Genomic DNA, 20919 nt, shown 5'->3' on the forward strand with positions numbered 1-20919 from the left:
AATTAGAATTTAACCAAACTCTTTGGGCAGAGACACACAACAAAAATAATCTACAGATATAACAACTTTTTATTTAGGTAAGCTGAGGATGTGTATTTGGCTCAGGACTTTTTATCCATGATTTTAAAGAGACTGACTGCAAATAATATAAAAAAATAAAAAATGTAAAATTAATCAATATTTTCAAAATTGTCACAAATTTTGAAAACACTTGTATAAATCCTGCAAACTTTGTGTACCCTTAAAGGGGCATAATTTAGTTACCACATATATTTGAAAATATTAGTACTTTACCCTAAAGTTTCAACATAGACATATTCATGATGAGTGTAATTTCAAGAGGGTATCAAAAGTGATCATGGTTAGAAAAATATACATACTTTTGCTTCTGGAAAAGAAAAAGTCATTTGAAATATCCATCAAATAAAATACTAAATAAAGTCTCTCCACAGATTTTTTTTCACAGTCCAAGATAAAATGGATGTTTATACACAGCTTATGCAATCTGTCATTTTCAAGGTAGAGTCACAGTTTCACCAGTACAGAAGAATAAAAACCTGTTACTACTCTCCAGACTGCTGCCTGCACCCATGTGTGATTGTTTAGGCATGCCAAAAGAGCAGAGCCATTCAGTGATATCCACACAAATCATAAGAAAGGTAGAGAAAATGCAGATGCACAAGAGCAAAGGAAATCACACTGGTAACATCGAGAGGAATAGTGACCAATAGGAACAGACATGAACTCTTTAGTAGCATGCAGTAATTCCTACAGGAAAAATAATCCCACCACACTCCAAGTATTAAAAGGACACTTTCATGGTGCTTTTCATTAATTTTCAGAAGTAATATTAAAGATTACTGTCTACTGGAAATAGCCTGGACTCAATTTGTTTCAGTGGATAGTTTGTTGCTGTGCTTCAGTTCATGGCAGTGTTAAACTTCAGTTGCACACACACCAAGCAGAACAACTCCAAACTTTCAAGGTTTTGAAAGGAAATGAGATAAGAAGAAATTTTCAAAAACATGTGCTTTCACTACCTGAGTGCATTGCAGTAGCCAACAAAGATTTGGTTATTACTTGTTAAAATGAATTCTGGTGTAAAGAGGGAATTCAGAAGAGCAACATGGCACTTGCAACAGTAATTGAAATTAAAGAAATAGTGACACATCAAGATCTGACATCCTTTACAGTGTCCTTTTAAGTGTCAACAGACCAGTATCTTAGCTGCAACAGAAACAGAACAGATGCAAATCCTAACAAAATAACCAAATTGAGAATGTTTTGCTATTTCACAGTAATAAAGTCTGTGGAACTACTGAACAGAAAAAAGCATGAAGGATAATAGCAGCATATGGTTCACAATTTTAACTTCTCAGTTTATTAATATTAGTGGTGCACTCAGCAATGCATAAAGCAAGGAAAGAAATTCTGTCAAAACTGTCAATTATCTACCATGTCAACACTTAATTATGGTCTTTGTAAACAGCTAACTCCTTTTTCAACTTAAATTGCAAAGAAAAGATATTTACATATATTATATATGTATATAACCACAAAATCAAAATTAAGTTAAAAGCTTATCAAGGAAATTGCATTTTGAGGAGAACATGATACAATATTAAATAATACATGTCCAAGGATTTTGAAGGCATTGTGATTTTCATGCTTTCTTCCTCCAGTCACTTTACCCTGGATTTTAATAGACTAAATACTTCATTTCAGAGTAAATGAGTGGAAATATTATAGAGCAGCTCCGGTAAAGAATAGCTCCACTGCTGAAAATTGCTCGAGGTATGGTGATCCAGGACTCTGACTTAAAGCAAAAATAAACAGCATACAAGGCCACAGCAAAGAAGTGGCCAATCAGTACCATTGGTTTGGGAGATAACCTGCATTAAAAACAAACAGATAAAACTAGTGAATACACAGTATCAGAAAGAACTGAAAAACTTCTGTATTTTACAAATACAGATCTCCACTCAAGATCACACAGCCCCTTCTGATTTAGGCAGATGTGGTCCTGCCAACTCAACTGAAAAATACAAACTTGGTTCTCTTGGGCTGCTCCAGTCTGCATTCCCTTCTACGGCAAGGCCAACACACACTGCTGCTTTCTCTTCATTTCTAGCTCTCTTTGGCTATCTCTTACTCTTTGTCTTCCCCCAGAGGAATATTTTAAACAGGCTTTTAAGTTTTAGCTCTCAGTCCAAAAGGAGAGAAATATAAAAGCACACATTCTCCTGTGTTCAGAGTAGGAGGGTTTAGTGTGCATTCAAAGTTTCTGAGGGGTCATTCAAACACTTTCCTAGCTAGAGACTTCCCTGTTCCTTACAGCTGTTTATGGGAGGCCTCACCCAACACTACTCTCAGTTTGTCAAGTAGGAATCATCTCCACCAGCTGCTCTGGACCCCTCTACCTTATTCAAATTCCTGTGCCACCTAGACTAGGGCCACCAGCTTTTTAGTGGCCTTTTTCATGCAGGGAAAAAAAATAAAAAGAACCAGCACTTAAAGACACAATTTCCAATAAAGCTCCAACCTTCAGTATCATCTTAAAACCCAGGCTCATGTGGGCCATCCTCCCTGTGTTGAGCAGCCTGATGGGGGCAAAGCAGATCTCTCAGGGGCTCACAATAACCACTGCCAGCACAGTGAACTTACACTGAGAGCAATCCAACAGGACCTGCAACACATTCTCCTCCAAGTCTGAAGTAATGGAAACAGGCTTTCTTTAGCTGATGCAAGGAATCTACAAAATTAATTAAAATTAATAAAGCAAATATAATCAACACATACTGAAACATTTTTCTGCATGCACAACACTGATATTAAATCCAGGACTTTGTTGTTCTGTTCAATTCAGCAGGACTTTAAGCTGCTTTTATTTATACGAAGGATACTCTTACAGAATATCTACATATTTTTGTATTAACTGACTATTGTTTTCTTTGGTTTGTTATTTAGTTCTAACTCCAGACTTGCATTTACATTGCTAAAACTCTATTTAAAAATCTAGGCAGAGAACACAAGAAAACTTACTAAAATTCTTTGATTGATATATTTTCAATATATAACAATATACACACACAGAGACATGGACATCCCCTTCCCAGTCATATTTATTTACCAAGTTGTAACTAATCAGAGGTTAACTTTAAGATATATTTACCATCTGTGGCAGCAAAGAGCTCATAAAGTGCCTGGGCAAGAACATTCACAACAAAAGAATGAGATTTTTTTCTTGACCAGTAAAATGTTCTTTTTGCCTGAAAAAAAAAAAGAAAAAGAAATACTTCTGTGAGTAAATACAAAGGAACCTTCGAAAGATTCTCAAAGAGGTGAGGTGGCAAGAGTCATGCTCATGGACATGTAGAAGGGATTTAGTGATATGCTAGATTGATTCCAAGCTAGGTCATTAAGGAATTTCAAAAACTTGTTGAACCAGTTATCCAGGCTTCCCTTGCCTTAAATATAGGAGGGAAAAGTTCCAGAGCATGTTTCTCATCCTACAGGGGGTGTCTGGGATACAGCTGAAACTTGAAGGATAATGCTCATGTAGTTCCTTCAGTTGACTGAAAATAAATAGGAAATGACCAAGTCTGAGGTCACTAGCTGCCATTAAAGTGTCTGCATGTGCTAAGACAAATTCAGATAAATCCTGAACTGTCCTGGCATACAGGGTTCCTCCAAGTGCTTCTCAATTTTCAAATACACTTTTGGAACCTTCTACTTGTAGTCTACAATTACACTATCTGTAGTCTACAATTACACCTATCTGTAATTTAGCCAAGACAATACACCCAGCCCCCTTAAAAACAGTAAACACATAAATCTTAGTATCGACTCATCAGAATTTTGGGACTAAGTATCACAGAAAAAATAAACCTTGCATGAACACTGATGGAGCAAATCCTGGGAAAGAAGGATCCCTTCTAATTTACTACTCAGATTAATGCAGCAGGCAAGAGGCCAGTGGAGGCTGAGATGTCTCTGGAAAGACTGGGTACACAAGCTCATTCCTGTCCAGGTTCCACTCACACAAGTGTGATGGTTCAAACCCACCACATTTAGCATCAATCTGGTTAAAAATGCCCTATGAAAATGGGAATATCAGGTTATCCCAGCAAAGTATCCTGACTAGACACAGCACACCAGTCTCCTTAAGCAAACACAGCAGGTCAGTGTGCAAAGTCTTGAAACTGCCTCTTGCCACACAGCACAGCAGTTAATTCACATCCACTGGAGAATGCCTGATATCTGAATATTCCAGCCAAAGCTCTGAAAACTGCTGTGCCTCACCAGTACCTTACTTGTCCCTGAGTCACATAAAACCTAGAAGTGTGTTGCTGAATTGCAGCAGAAGCTGTCTAAAATAAATCCAAAATAAAGAATCACCTTAAGAACATCAGAATCTTCATAAAGGTCTGGGATATCCTGGAGCAAACGTCTCCATATTTTAACATCATTTAAAATAACACTCATTCCTCCACCAGTTAGAGGGTGTCTTATATTATATGCATCTCCTAATAGAAGAACACCTAGGTAGAAGAGAAAAAACAACAGGAAACTGCACAACTGTTATGGAATCTTAAAATTCAAATCCTCTGTAAAAACATCAAACTTACTAAGAATTCATTACCAGCAGAAAATAAGATGTGTAACAACTAGAAATTCAAAAACAAAACCCACAAAGTATGTCTTTAAATTAAAAGGCTTGAAACAGCTTTAAGATAATCAAGGTCAAACTATTTTTTCCTTATAGGTATGTGTCAAAGGACACACTTTTTAAGTTAATTCATTTAATTTTTTATCATTTTTTTCTTGGAAAGGCCACACTGTATAAGCTTGAGCAACTGAGTAAATTAAACTTACAGATAAAGCAGGCATTGACTTAACATCTGGTGTCAACGTAAACAGTCCAGTTAAATGTTGCCCAAGGTACACATTTTTCAAATATTATTTTTTATAGAAGATTTATGAGACAGTTATATTGAACAACAAAAACAGATCCAAGACAACGAAGTCCTATGCCCCAGAAGATGCTTATAATGCCTTTTTTTGTTCCTTTTATTTCATAATACCCACCTTTCTTGTTTACAGCTGAGGGAGGCAAGAAGCTGGCTGGCATAGTCCTTAAACGATCATTCTGAACTGCTATTAAGAAGGGCTCCTTTAAATGATCTGCAACAACCAAATATTTTAGTTACAGTAGTTAGACAAAAACACAAATCATTTGTACACAATCCATTTTAAGCTCTTTGAGATATCACAGAGTCAGAGAATGGTGTGGGTTGGAATGGGACCTTGAAGATCCTGTAGTGCCAACTCCCCTGCCATGGGGGGAGAGACTTTCCCTAGACCAGACTGCTCAGAGCCCCATCCAACCTGGCCTTGAACATCTCCAGGGATGTGGCAACCACAAAATCCCTGAGCAACTTGTTTTAGTTCCTCACCACCCTCACAGTAAATAATTTGTTCCTAATATCTAATCTAAACCTATTCTCTATTTGAACTCATCCCCCTTGTCCTGTCACTGATGCCCTTGTCAAAAGTTCTGCCCCATCTTTCTGGTAGATTCCCTTCAGGTACTGGAAGGCCACAGTTAGGTCCCCCCAAAGCCTTCTCTTTTCCAGACTGAACAAATCAAACTCTCTCAACCACTCCTCATAGGAGGGGCCCTCCATCCCTCTGGTCAACTTGGCCTCCTCTGGACTCATTCCAACAAGTCAGTGTCCTTCCTCTGCTGGGGACCCCAGAGTTTTATACAATCCTGAATTTGGTGACCTCACCTTTACATAATCCTGAATTGCTTTATACAATCCTGAATTTGGTGACCTCACAGATGTGAGCTGAACAAACTTCTGTGTGTTGTGTGGTGTGCAACCAAAGAAGGGTAAATGGCTCCTGAAACAGTGACTGTGCACATGGGAAAAGCCACACAGCTCTATTAATTCAATGAAATGTGTCTCCTTTTTTTGACATATTTAAATGTGACAATTCTCTAGAAGCCTCTCCAGACTTACCAGGTAGTTGTGGATGAATGGTTTCAATCATGTACTCTTTTAAATTTTTTGGCATTTCCCCTCGAATATCAACAAGGACTCGAGTTTCAGTTGAAGAAATCTTATAGATTAGCACAGGACTAGTTTTTGCTAAAACAAGTTCAGCATAATTAACTTTAAACTGTGATGCATCCTTAAAAAGGAAAGAAGGGGAAGAAAGATTGAGACTGATTAATGAAAAGGTATTAAACATCAGACATAAAAAATAATTTTCTAAAACACTTTTAAATAAAATACTCTATCATATCAAGCTTGTGTTATTATTCTCTTGAATGAAAAAGTGTTTTCAAAAAGAAAGTTCTGAATTTCAGTGCAGCAACAATTCTGTTGCCAATACATTTTAATACTTACTAGAATCACTAACTTATCCATTTCATTTGAATGCCTCACCAAGTTTTAATATATGCCATTAAAAACCTGTAACATAATCAATGTAGGAGTTTTCAATAAGATAATTTTGTTTTCCTTTCATAAAGAAAGTGGTGGGAGGGAAAGAAATCCATTAGTCTAAATACAACTGAAGAAGAATCACAGGGCCCTATCTAAAGAGGTCTTAAAGGAGATCCCAAAAGTAGACAAACTTGGGCAGAGGTAACTGGATTAGAGACACAAAAGTACTGGAGTTCCTACCAGTCAGTGTTCCCAGGCTAGTGAAAATTCTGTTAGCTTCAGTTCATGCTCCCTTAATTATTTTTGCTGTTAATGCATCAGTTAGTGCAGCAGACACAGAGTGAAAGAACCAGACAGGATTTCTACCTGGATTCTCCAACCACCCAGCCACCAACCCAGATTCCCAGCCCAAAACCAGGACACCACCTTCTCTCTTGACATTTGTAGGTCCTGAGGGCAAACATGTTCATATGGGTTACAGGGTAGCCCACCTTCAGCAACAGCACAGTGGTTTATATAGGATTATACTTCAAAGTTACCTTCAAAATGCAACCAACAAAATGGGAGGACACAGTAACTTTGCTGGATATCAAGTTTTTCCTGAATTTGGAGAAAAGTCCATCAGCTACAACTGTAAGTGGAGCATGAAGTTCCTGCAGCATAAATTAAAAATAAAGATAAGACACCATCAATTTTGCTACAGAACAATGAGAAGCAATTCCCAACACAGGTATTAGAAATACTGTGGGGTTTGCCTTCCTTGTATTCCTATTTATCTATTTGCTACACAAGCTGATCTAACAACACACTCCAGCATTTTTAGAAAACACAGCTATGGGAACTGTGTAGAAACTTTGATTAAAAAAATACAATAAAGAGAAGTATTTGCTCCCTTCAGGCTATAATGCTCACAGAAGAAAAAAAAAACAAAAAAGAATTTCAAATTAAAGAACTATGTATAAGCAGCTATAGAAAACCCAACCAAAGTATAACAAACTGACAAGCTGTAAGCACATAGGCTCTTCTTTAAAAGGCCATACAGGGAGCTCTGAGCAGTTCCAAATTTACTTAGGAACTAGACAAATAGTATATATATGGACAAAATACAAATCTGAGTAAACTCATCAGGTTCAGCCTGAAGGTCTGTGCAAATTCTTAATGTTTAACACATACATTCTTCTCGAACATAAGCAAATAATTCCAGTTACTAAAATGTACTTTTATGGTCATATAACAACATTATTATACTAGGAAGCATTTAAAGGTAGGTGCTTCCTTCTATCTACAGCTTTCTCAGTGTCAGTGTGTTCAGTGATTGAACTTCAAATGACAATAGATTTACAACAAGCATTAGTCCTCAGCTTTCAGTGATTTCATCTGCTTGGCATAAGCAGTAAGAAGTATTTCTCCCTTTAAGCTTTCAGTTTGCAAGTAAGGCAAAAAAAGCACACTGTGTTTCACTAGTACTCCTAGCAAATCTTTTACTCTTGTATGGATGAGTCACTCTGTGACTGAGTTCCTCTATGAGCAGTTGCCACCAGTATTGGAGTGAATTCATAAAATCATTGAATATTCTGAGTTGGGGAGGACTCACAAGGATCTTCAAGTCTGACTCCACTTGGTCACACAAACCTTAACATCTTTTGCTGTGTGAAGGGAAGTTGGACAAAATCAGGTGACAGTAGATGGGAGTATGGTAAAACATGTTTTATGTGTCTGTGCTTATAAAAGTGAGCTCCTGAGTAGAGTTACCTCTACTATGGATTCACCTCTTTCCTATGGATTCCTAGCTTGGATGACTGCAAGCTCTAATTTTTCCTGCAATTAGACCAAAGTCACCTGTCCATATCAGTTTGCTGCTGTCTAATGAGCAGAACACTCATGCTACAATTCTTCCACAGTCAACACAACCAACCTTGAGTCTATTCAGTTGCCCAGTTTTGAAAAACTGTGCAAGTTTTAGCATACTGGCTAATTTGAACCTCATTTAAGAGAATAAAAATCTCAGGGGTAAAGTGGTGGAGAATGTAGGATGGAAAGAACAGAAAAACACATACACAACACAGGCACTTTTCTTTATAAAAGCAGGCTAAGGAATGTAAACAGGCTTGAGTTTGGGTTTTTTATTCAACTAAGAACTTCCTAGCTGTAAAAACTGTAAAAACTGACAGGTAGGGAAACAAAGTAAATAGAAATGTTTAATGGAAATTTCTAATATACTAGATTTCTAAAATCAAAGGAGATCTAAGCCAACAAATGAGACAGCTCTTTCCAGCCACAGAACTTTGGCATTCAGTGCAAAACATGAATTTGTTTATCCCCAGTATAGAGACAGGAAACTTAATGCCTTTAGAACAACATCCAGACTTTCAGGAAAGATGCAGGCTAGAACACTGGTCACCTAGTGTTCAAGTAAGTCACACTTAAAATTACAACAATAACATCCATAAGTGTGTCAAGCTTAAAAACAGAACTCAAAACAAAATACACACGTTCCCCTTCTACCCCTCAAACAAAATAAAAACACCCTTCTATGTTCCTGGATGATAAAGCCAATTGAATTTGGAAAATAAATCCCAACAAACACCTTTCTCAATGCAAAAAATCCTCCTCCTCTCCAATATCCCTGTCTTTCCCACACCTGTGATTCAGTGGCTTATTCTCTTTCCTAATTAATACAGTTTCATTTATTTTAATGGCAGCTAAACCAGACCAAGGAACAGACTTGGAACTCACTCCTCCTCCAGCTAGCTCAAGAGGGGTCAAGGGTGTTGTTCCTTCTCTGCTCTGCTGCAGCACTCAGCCATTGAGTGGCTGAAATGGCACTTGCCTGAGGACAATCTAAAACCAGCTTGCTCCCCTAAGCTTTGGCAAGTGCTTTTAAAAGGCTCTCTCCTGTTTGGTTCTGTGCTACCAGTCCCATCTGTAAATGACTTAGAGATGGAAAGATGTCAGAGACCTCTGATCTTAGAGATCTGAGCAGGATCTTCCAGCTACTCACGACCTTTCTCCATCTAGTATTGAGAGGAGCATGGCATAGGCAGATTCCCATCTTTCCCATCAGAGTACATCTACATAACTTTAGGGAACAAAGGAACTTCAAAGTCCACAAAGAAGATTACAAATTTGGTTTTCCTGGAGAATAGGCAGCATATCCAGAACTTCAGTACAGAATGTTCCACCCAAACTGGTCTCTCCTAAGTTCACACAGTTTCACAGCATTTAGCCAGCAGTTTAGCATTAAAATATGCCAAAATTATTTTTCTGTCATTCAAGAAATGACAAGACAGAGCTTTCACTATCAAAAAGTAGCTTTTTCATTCTCAGTCCCTCACTAGATGGTGGAAGTATATATGGAAATGCAGACCACTACACACAGATGAAGCACAAATCTTAATATACTGTTCTTTTCACCTGGAACTCTTGAAAGGTTTTAAACTCCAGACATAAACATAATGAAACAAATAATGAACCAAATTATCCAGAGAAATGGAAAGCAGAAGCTTCATAAGAAGTTATAACAAGAATTCCCATATTCCCAGACTGTATGCACTAGAAAATAATCTCCCTTTATTGAATCTTTGGCTTTCTTGATAACTACATTATTTCTGTACCAGGGCTCTGAAATACAAGCTTTTAAAAAATTATATATATAAAGCAACCCTCAATTTTCTCAACAGTTCAACAAAGATTGTAACAGAAAGCTCTTACCTTAGTGTCACCAGTTTCTTTGTCCTTGTACTGAACACCCACAACACAGTCATCTTCCTCAAGTAACTGTAACACAGTCCCTTCAATGAATTTTGCACTGAAATGAAACAGAGGGGTTAAAACAAAAGAGGATTAATGATGCCAGCATTTCAAGGCACTAGACATAGATAGAAAACCAAATTTTCAACAATGTTGTCTCTGCCAACATGATTAACATTTTGCAAAAAAAAAAAAGGTTCTTGAACACTTTCTGAAGCCACATTAAATGTCAAAAAGTGTTGGTCATAAATTTCACTTTGACACTACCTTTGGTTTGATGCCTGAATATTCTAAAGACTGTACTGTTTATCATAAACATCCTGTCACTTAGTAGAGTCCCCAGCTGTGCCCCACGGCCCTGTGAGAGATGCTGAGAGGAGTTTCACACCTAATAATGGTCAGAAATCAGGGAGCTGCCTGAGTCATCCCTGCTAAAAGCTAGGGATCGCTGACAGTGCAGGTGAGAACTAACTCTGAGGAGAATTAAAGAGCAGGATCAGCAGCACCTAAACCCTTAACGTGAACACTAGATAAAAGTCAGGCACATAACTCTCAGAGAAGTCCAAACTAACCTAACCTGCTTAGGACACAGGTATCTAGTTTGTCACCTCAGGAATTTGGAGGGAGTTCTGGGTTTTTTTCTATTTATGCTTGTAAAGTTCTGCTAACACGTTCAAGTGGAGCATCCCCTGCTTCTGTCTCCCAACCAAAACTATTTTGAGTTCAGAAATTAAATCCCTCTAAACTTAATATTCTTTGTTGGATCCAAGCTGTTAGACCTCACCAGAGCACTTCAGACTCAGCAGCTTGAAATGGGACACACTGAATCTCTTGCAAATATTCCATATCCAGATGGAATTCCACAGCTTTCAGAACTGAGCTAAAGGTGCACGTGAGAACACAACAGCTTGCTATTTTAGGCTCTTAAAAGGAATACAAGTATCTCAAGTAATGGGGTTTTTTTCCCCTGGCATCCAGCACAGACATTTCAGAGCAGCTCATGACTGGCTTAATTTGACAATAAACAGGCACATTGGCTGTATCAAAATATGAATGGTTATGAGTGAGCACTCAACAGAGACCTCAACATGAGGGACAGCAGCAGCATACCAGGGAATCAGAGTCCTGCAGATCTGTCAGCTCTACATTTCTTTTACAGCTGTCATTTCAGTTACCTGAGTGCTCACTTTTTCATCTCATTCTCATCCACTATAAGTGAGTTTATAATTATATATAATTAGTTTATTATTATAAACCAATGATGCCTTACCTCCTTCTGCAGCAAAAATAACTTATTTAAAATACATTCATATTGCCTAGTGCTTATAAAGAGGATATACTAATCAGTAATAATTACCCCCTATATCCTCAAAAGCTTTGTAATAAAACCCAAAATCTCCTGTCACCATTAAGAGTTCTTGATCTTTCAGTGCACATAAACATGCAGTTTTCTATGCCACAAATTAAATGGCAAGCAAGCATACACAAAACAAACATTCAGGAGTGTGTGGAAAATGGGAAAGGATATCATTCAAGTCATGAACATGATTTTTGCAAGCTTTTGTTTCAAATCCTGTGAACAGCTACTGGAGTTTTTCCCACAAGTTGAGCACTCAGATGCCCAAATTTCATTGAACTCAGAGCCTCGAGAAGGTTTTAGCTTTCAGAGCTAGTGAACAGTCACCATTAACTGTAACTGCACTACAGAGCTGCTATCTTTAGTGCCACTTTTAGTAATTCACATGATATAACAAACATGAAAGGAGAAAGCAATTTTCCAGCTTGGAATAAAGATGTTAGATAAAAATATGATAATGCCATATGTCCCTTTACAAGGGACATATGGCATTATCATATTCTTAGGGGAAAAATTATTTAGGGGGGAAAAAAGACAGTACAAAAAAATTACCACACAGAAAGCAGCACCTAGAATCTATTCTATTACACTAAAAGTTTACTTCTCATCTCTTTTATAGAAGAAAGAAAACAGTTAAGAGAAAACACCTTTTTTTTTCTTTTAATTATGAAAAGAAATTGTCTTCAAGATTCTGAAACATACAAATTATTAACTGGAAAGAGCTACTTCCATTTAATGCTGCTTTTTAGTTACTTTGGCTTACTTCTTGCTGTCAAAAAAGAAAGTAAAACAACATACAAATGTAAATGCTTGCTTTCTATCATCACTGATAACATCAGTGTCAAAGCTACAGCTACTGCCCAGTGCAGGAGGGCTGGACCACCTGACCTTTAAAGGTCATCCCTTCTAACCCAAACCTCTCTGTGAGCTAACAAATCGTGCCAGATTTGCCACTCATGCCTTGCCTAAAGAAGTTCTGTGCACTGCTCACCAAGAAGAGGTCACTACTTCTGATAAAATGCCAAACACAAGAATCAGCAGAAGAGAATCAACCCTGCACCTGTGAACTGTTCTCTCTCACAGATGGGCAAATATCTTGCCTAATATTTAAAGCTCATACTCCCTTAAAGATTAAGTTGTCCCAAAGTGTGATATATATAACTTATGAACTCGTCTACAGAGAGCAGAATGAGTAACTCCAGCTGCTATGTTCTCTCACTCCTGCTCATCACAGCCCTCTGTGCTGGGAAATGGTTGAGGAATCTCATGGAAATGATGGGAACAATGCTTCTGAATCTCTGGATGCCAACTGTGCTGTTCACAATGTGACTCACTTGGGCTCTGCCATGGCTGCCCTTCGGAGGCCCATGATAAACTGGCCATGATGAAAAGATCTTCCACTGGCCACACGTCCGTCTTCAGATGTTGGATAAGGAATCTCAACCTCCAATTTGCTCTCTAGATCATGAATTATGTAACCATTTACTATTTGTGAATCAATACCTTCTACTGTATCTGCAAGATAAAAGCCAACAGATGGGTTAAAATGAGTCTTTAACAAAGCCTAATTTTTTATGAAAGGCATTTATTTACACAGGGTCCAATTTTCTTAAACAAAATAGACATGTTGAAAGAAGAGTATTTTCAAAATATCAAACTGGAAATACACAAGTGATTTTAATTCAAATGTTAAGTTCAGATAATGTTTTTCTTATTTTTTCCTGTAGGCATGCTTTAACTAAATACACTGTTGAGTGTAGTAACTCTTGTGTTACAGATCTGTTCACACTCTGAAATGTACCCACCTTCAAGACCCAGGTCTCGAAGAGCATTGAATCCTCCAGGCTGCAGCAATTCTCCAACTATCCTGTCAGGTTCCTTCAGGTCCCTCTCTATCACAGTCACCTTCCTTCCATCTCTGGAAAGCACTGTGGCCAAGGAAGAGCCAAGGACTCCTGATCCCACAATGATAATTTCTGGATCATACTGGGGTGACAACGTTGTGTTTGGAGCGGTCTCTGTCAGATACACATCTGAGAAGTTCACTTCTCTTTTACCCTTCAGAAAACAAAGCCAAAGTTACACATGCCAATGGATATGTACCATAACCTTGTCAAGTGGGCTGACTTTGGAGCAGCTCTACTCTGAGCCAGGGTACTGAGGGTGCATTGGAGGTTGGAAGGCATCTTGCAGCTTAGTTTTGTCCAAAATTGAATCTGTCACACTCTACAAGGCAACAAAAGCACAACAAGCAGAGAAAAGAAAAACCAACACTGCTGCAAATCAAGACCCTGGCTAAAACCTGCTATAAAAGCTAATATAAAAGGCAGTCCCATATTCTTGTCCTATAAAGTAAGACTGATACCTTCATGCCAGTGAACCACTCCAGCATGGAGGCCTTAGCACTTTTTAATGAAAAAGGTATTAGATTTAGTGGAAAATGTATTTCTCTGGAAAACACACTCCTTTTAAATTATACTCTGAGTGAACCTACCTAACTAACTAAACAGCAACTTATGGTAATATTCAGAATGAAAAGGTGTCAGCAGAAGCAGCTGCCCGGGAAATGCTTTTAAGAAGTAGTCCTGAAATGAAGACTCATGTAACATCTAAAAGTATAATCAATATCACCATTCATCTACATCTAAAGCTGTTAAGAGGTGATATATATTGCACAGGACATCAGTTAATACAGAACTGGTATCTTAAATCAGCTCTGTTATAGAACCTCCCCAACAGCACCTAATCACATTCACTTCAAAGTGAAAAATAATTTTAGGGGCAACTCCATTGCAAAGCTGCAAATGATTTCTCCAGCTGGTAGATGAGAGTTCAATTCAGTCTTTCACAAATGCCTCAGCACTGCAGCGCTGACATTGGTAAAATGTGATTGCATCAGTGAAACACACTGACACCAGAATTTTTAGTGGCCTAGTGTCATGTTTGTATCTACAATACAGCAAGAGAGTGCAAAACTATCTGAATTCAGGTAGCACAAGAAATTGGATAAGGCAGGCTTGAAGAGAAAAATTAAATAAAAATCAAAAACCTTTGACTTGCAGCCAATACCAGTTTCATGTATTTCTGTGTGAGGGATCATGCTCATGTGAAATTGCCCAGAAGTACACAGGAAAGGAGCCAAATAGTGCTGACCACAGATGTACTGGATATCTATGCCCAGTTCATAGTCTTGGATGGCAGGACTCCAGCTAAGCTCCAGGCACCACCTACAGCTCTCCACTTGTTCCACAGCAAGGGAACAGACCGACTATCTGAGCAAGTCCTGCACCTACTGTACAAGCAATAGGTCAGCAATCATTTCCCACTAACTCCATCTGCAGTTGCATAAACAAATGTGTTTTATCCATAAATATTATGAAGCTCATCAGAGAGTTACAGAATGGCAGAGGTTGGAAAGGGTTTCTGGAAATCATGGGGTCCAAAGCCCCCGTTCAAGCAGGGTCAGAGCAGACTGGCCTGGGCCCTGTTTCGGATACCTCCAAGGATGGAGACTCTTCCACCTCTCTGGGAACGTTGCAGTGCTTAGTCACCCTGGCAGTAAATAGTGCCTCCCAATGCCCAGAGCAAACATCTCTGTTTCAGTCTGCTCAGCACCTCTCTTCCCGTCACCAGGCACTGATGGAAAAAGCCTTGGCACAGCCTTCCTTGCACCCTTCCTGCAGGTATTTACACACAGCCTTCTGTTCTGGACAGTCACTCAGCCTCTCGTCATAGGCGAGATTCTCCAGTCCTTCAGCTCTACAACAGACTGGCAACCGAAGATATTTTTCTGCTACTGCAATAAGCCTTTACTCCAAATCTTTCTTAAAACATATTTGTTTTGATGCTAGAAAACCCCTGGTCTACCACTGTCTACCACAAAGTAAGTTTCACTCTTTCTTTTGCCATCCAAAACTGACACAAAATATGTCAAATCAAACATCCAGCATCTAAAGACAAACCTTGTCCACCCCTTTCTTCGCTCTTTTCCCTCACCAGAGCAGCGTGTCAGTGGCCAGAGGGAAGAGCAGCAGGACCCTTCACCTCATGTGCCGCGTCTCAATCCAACTCACCTTTCTGGATTTGGGCTGCTCAACTTGCTGAGATGCCGGGGTGGGTTTGGCCCAGAAGAAGCCAACCAGCGGCAATGCTGAAAGCACATCAGAGAGCACCCCCAGGTGCGACTTCTGCTTCTGCTGCTGCCGCTGCCGGGGCCCCCTGAAGTGGTACCTGTAGGACAGCACCAAGCCGAGCGAGAAAAACACCAGCACGGAGAGCAGCACCTCCTTGTTAGCGTAAGTCATGAGGTCCCCACACTTTTTATACACGTAAATGAAGGAGGCGATACCCAGGAAGGTCCACATCGTGAGGGTCACTGATCTCGATTGTAGCTCCAAACCTTCGCCGCAGATGGATGCTGCCGAAAATAGGGTTTCGTGGAAGGGATGAAAAAACGTATCTACAGAAAAGCGACGATCTCCTTTTTACTGGAAGGTGGGGAGATTTCAATGGAAAAACAAGGAGCCCCAGAAGAGGAACAAGCCCCACCTCGCCAGGCTGCCACAGGAGCCTGGACAGCGATTCCGAAACCGGAAAAAACCAATACAGAAAATGTCTTCTCAAGAATCCCCTCCCGGACACGCGATGCCGGAGGAGCCGGAGCTCGTCTCACCGCCCCCAGTCACCCCTCGGCCGTGCCCAGCCCCGCCCGGGGCCGGGACCCTCCTCGGCTGGCGGCGGCGATGCTGCCGAGCCCTCACGCCCGCGGATGAGGCAGCGGCGCCGCGCGGGGCGGGGGAGGACGGTGCACGCCCAGGGGGGCGCGGCTGATGCTCTGCTCTACCTGCCCGCACCAGGGCACCCCGCAGCCGCCTCACGCAGAGCAGATGCGGTGCCGCTGCCTCCCTCCTTGACCCGGTCGCGACGCCCGGCGGCGCCTCGCGGCAGGAATGGGGCTGTGGGAGGGAACCAGGGGCAATGGGCGCGAATGACGAGGGCGGCCCGCGGGAGGGGCGGCCCTGCGGCCATGCTAATGAGTAACGGCCGCCGCCGCCCCGCGGGCACCGCGCGCCCGTGCCTCAGCAGCGCCGGCCAATCGGCGGCGCTATGCCGAGATGGCGCTATGGCCAGCGACCAATTGGAGAGCCGGTGGGGCGGGGCTTGCGCCCGCCGGGCGATGTGACGCGAAGGGCGGGGCGGGTTGCCGTGGTGACGCTGAGGGGCGGAGCCGTTGAGGGGCGCTGGTAGGCTGTGTCCCTGCGCGGGGAACGCGAGAGAAAGCACCGCCCATCGGAGAAATCCGGGAATCATGGAACGGTTTGAGATGGAAGCGAAATTGGAAGGTTGGACAGCGACACCTTCCACTAGACCAGCTCAAAGCCCCATGCAGCCCAACCTTGAACGCTTTCGGGAATGAGGCATCCAGAGCTTCTCTGGGCAGCCTGTTCCGGTGCCTTACCACTCTCACAGTAAAGAATTTCTTACTGATATCTGGTCTAAATCTACTCCTCTTCAGTTTGAGGCCGTCCCTCCTTGTCGTGTCACTCCATGCCCTTGTGAAAGGTCCCTCTCTGGCTCTGTTGTAGCCCCTTTACACTGGGATGTGCTGTCAGGTCTCCACAGAGGCTTCTCCGAGCTGAACAGCCCCATCACTCCTGGCCCTCTTCACAAGAGAGGTGCTGCACCTCCTCTGGGCTCATTGGAATCGATCCGTGTGTGTTGTGTTGGGCTCCCCACAGCTCTCAGGTCTCAGCAGAGCAGAGCCAAGGAGCAGAATCCCTTCCCTCATCCTGCTGGCCACTGCTTTTGCTGCAGCCCACGATTAACCTGAGCTTCCTCTTTTAGCCTTGAACTCCTCAAGGACACTAACCTGTGGTCCTCTCATTTCTCCAAGAGAGACTTTTCTTGGGCTGTGTACTTGCTGCAATGCAACAATATCAAACATGTCTGTCTATCACAGCATAACAGTATTGAAGTGAGGAATCTGTGGAACACGATGGGACTTCAGGAGGTTAGTGAAATAATCAAAACCAATCACACTCATATCGAGCTAAAGGAGATGAGATCTTTCCAGTGGTAAAATGGAATAGATTTTGAAGAGGGGAGAAATATCTGGTAGCTTCTCAGTGAAATGAGATTAAACCAGTTTGACACTTTTGAATAAATCTAGGTGAAATTGGAAGCCATTAAGAGGTGGGGCTTTGGTTCATTCATCTGATCTGTCAGTTCAGGCTAAAAGTAAAGATTCTGTGAACTAAAGAGATCAAACTCAGATTTTTCTACTTGGTAAAAACCTGAGTCTCATCCAACAATGATGGTTATTCCCTCAACAATGAAATGAATTCTGGTGTAGCAGAAGCATCCAAAATCATACACATCTATCTGTAAAAACATGTTCACAGCAGGAACTGCTTTTCCCCAGTTTGAACAAGGGTTATTACAGCTGTCAACAAGTTCTAAACCACTGGAGACTGAACTTAAATACATCTGCACTTGATTTCCTATGTTCAGTTTATAAATATTCCTTGTGCCTGCTAAAAATGTCTTTTCCTTATGGTCCAATCTCCACATATAGAATTAAACTGTGTTTAACCCTTCTGGGTATTTCTTGCTAGAGACCAAACACAAGAAGAGCCGTAGCCTTCAAGTTACTGGAACCAACACAAACCTTCTGAAGACTAAGGGATGTAAATTATTATACATGAACCAACAATTGCTGAAAATTAATACCAGACTAATTCAAGGGCATATTCAGAACTGTACCAAGGAGCAGAAGAAGCTGAAGTGGCTAATAGAAAGAAGGATGGTAGGCAAGGAGACAGATGGAAGCAGAATTCTGTGAATGAAGATAGTGGAATGATGATTTTAAGACAAGAGTAGAATTTCTTCTTTCCTTTTAGTGCCAACTACACAAAACCTTTCACCCCATGAGGATCCTGCTTAATGCAGCTGTAAGGTTATTTTGCTCACAACAGGTATGTGTAACCCACTACAGAACATGAACTTTTTGTCTTGTCCAAGTCACCCTGTAGCCACTGTGCCTGAGCCAGAGCAGAGGGCAGCAATCCATGGAAGGGATGGGAATGAGTAAGTGTGGGTGTTTCTCTGGCTGCAGGCTATAATTAAATCTTATTAGGTGATCAGCAAGACCTCATGCTTATTCTCCTTCCACCCCAAGAAATTGCCTTCTCTATATGAAATACTCATGCAAAATTTATTTCAAGATTATGTAATTTGTGAGTAATTTTTCTTGGTACTTCTGTTTGGAGTGGTTAGTGCTGGGAATTGAAGCAATTGCAGAATTCTGACAGATGCATCTGAGTCTCAGATGCTATCAGAACATTTCTGTATTTCCAGCCAGGACTCTGGAAATGGGTGGCTCCCTGCTCCTTCATTTACTCTCAATCTCCTTGCTGTGGTGAAGAGCTTGGCATATTTACATTTCTTGGAATGCAAGTTCACTGTAAGAGCAACCTTTTTTTTGCTTATGTTGTTGTAACTAAGGTGGATACCTAGATAGAGCTACTGATTTTATTGTTGTTAAATGCCATGACCTTATTATCCAACTTTACAATTTATGTGCATTCCTGAACTTTTTTTTTTTCTAGAATGAGGAACTTCTTGTTTCATTTGCATTACCCTGTTAAAATGACTACTGTGAAACATCTTTTAATTATTTAAATCTCACAGTGGCAAATATGAAAAGGCTGAAGCAGGAATTTCTAAAATTTTGAACTCTTTGCAACCAGGAAATAAAGGCTCCCAAGAAGAGGTTGGAGTTGAGCAGTCTTTTCTTTTAACCCTTCTCAGGATGCACCTTCCCTCAGCAAAATGCTCTTTTCAGACTTGGATGATCAGCAATTGGCAGGGCAGCGGTGTGATGTTGGAATAACCTGAAATGACTGAACTCCAAGGTATAAAAAATAAATCATTTGATGAAACCTGCCTCTTGTGCAGGAGCAGGCATTGTTCTGAGCCATCTTAAGCTGCAGAGCCTTAAAACACATGTCCCTCGTGGTTCCTGGTCACAACTGCCCCAGGAGTACAATGTCAGCGTGACACTGACCCTTGCTGTCCGTGGATGTGCTACAGGTGACAAAGAGCCTGGTCTCACTATGCATCCTTGTCATTAATAATTAGTAATGGTCTTCTACCTGCACAGGTAGATAGATGGAGCAAGTCTGGTGTATAAACTGAAATGAAAAAGAAGAAGATCTATTCTTGTGTTTCACTCATCATCATGAGAAGCAGCAGAGCCTGGTAAATGTTTGGACGAGGCGTGGTAGGGATCCTGAAGAACAAGAAGAATAATTATGTGAAACTGCAGTTACTCAGAATCAGAGATGCTTCAAGCTCTGAAGCAAGAGGCCACTTACATAAAAAGCTATAATAATTGTGTTTATATCACTGGGTGTGTGAAGGAATAAAAAACCCACCGTCCTTTATGTGGGCATTTTATTGAGAAGCTGGGTAGTTGAACTAATTTATCAAAATAAGTAGGGCAGTGCAGCTGGATATTTTCAATACTGATCACAATGAACTCTGCAAATGTTTTTAGAATTATTTTAATGAATGTCAAAAAAACAGCATAGTGTCTGAACAACAGCAAAAACATTATCGAATATATATGTAAAGCATGAACTGGAATTATATTAAGGAGTTAAAAATATTATGTAACACATCATAAAAGTTGATCTTGATGATATATTTATTGTATTTTTAAAGTGTACCAAGGGATGTTTAGCAATATTTTCTCTCTATTCCAGCAGGAACATTGTGAAATAATTTGTGTCTTATTAATGCATAATTAGGGAATTAAAGCCACTAGCTATTATGTTCTTTGCAGTTAGATAGTACAGAATATTTAAAATGGTACCTATCTCGGGGCAAAGTTGTAATCCCTGGGGAATCCTGGCAGTAATTTAAAGTTGTTTGGGTTTGAGGGACACAGGCAACACACAGGCTGTGGTGTAGCCAGTGGCTACATATCCTGTGGCAGCCCCACAGCTACACCCATAGGCATTTGTCCCTCTTGGGTTTTCTGTGCTTGAAATGACCCCCAAGGTATTAGAAAGTCTCTTTTTCCCAGCCCTGGGACTGAAGAAGAAGTCAAGATTCGTTGGTTCTGCTTTTCAAGGTTATTTTCTCTTATCTCTAACATTCTTTCTCTGACCTGCTGAGATCAGTCTGGCAGGTTGGTTCATGGCACACTGACTGCCCTTGGTGTTATCTTTTAATACTAAGAACTATGTCTACTTTATTTACAATAAATTTCCAATACGTATCACCTATGTTAGACAGTTTGTCTCTACTCTAAACCAATCCAAAAGTGTCACCATCACAGCAGAAGATGGAGGA

At 40.6% G+C, this 20919-nt stretch overlaps 1 protein-coding gene across 1 annotated transcript; it reads right to left on the reverse strand.

Moving 5' to 3' along the window:
* Positions 1-51: 51 nt before the first annotated feature.
* SQLE (squalene epoxidase) lies at positions 52-16285 on the reverse strand. Its single transcript, XM_054271440.1, has 11 exons — positions 15636-16285; positions 13368-13620; positions 12897-13077; positions 10167-10263; positions 6995-7108; positions 6027-6198; positions 5089-5184; positions 4399-4541; positions 3173-3269; positions 2665-2752; positions 52-1892 (listed from the first exon to the last, which is right to left on the reverse strand). Exons 1-11 carry the CDS (start codon positions 15924-15926, stop codon positions 1700-1702), a joined length of 1725 nt encoding a protein of 574 aa, XP_054127415.1. The 5' UTR covers positions 15927-16285; the 3' UTR covers positions 52-1699.
* Between the last annotated feature and the right edge of the window lie 4634 nt (positions 16286-20919).

Source organism: Melozone crissalis, unplaced genomic scaffold (genome assembly GCF_028551555.1).
Source record: "Melozone crissalis strain CALT ecotype California unplaced genomic scaffold, PUWL_Pcris_2 ptg000002l_1, whole genome shotgun sequence".
NCBI lineage: Eukaryota > Metazoa > Chordata > Aves > Passeriformes > Passerellidae > Melozone > Melozone crissalis.

Coding starts and splice junctions, on each gene's coding strand:
- SQLE (XM_054271440.1), bottom strand. CDS start 15,926: ATGTGGACCTTCCTGGGTATCGCCTCCTTCATTTACGTGTATAAAAAG. Junction 7,109..10,166: donor AAGAAACTGGTGACACTAAG/GTAAGAGCTTTC, acceptor TTTATGCTGCAG/GAACTTCATGCTCCACTTAC. Junction 6,199..6,994: donor TTGTTGGTTGCATTTTGAAG/GTAACTTTGAAG, acceptor TTCCTTTTTAAG/GATGCATCACAGTTTAAAGT.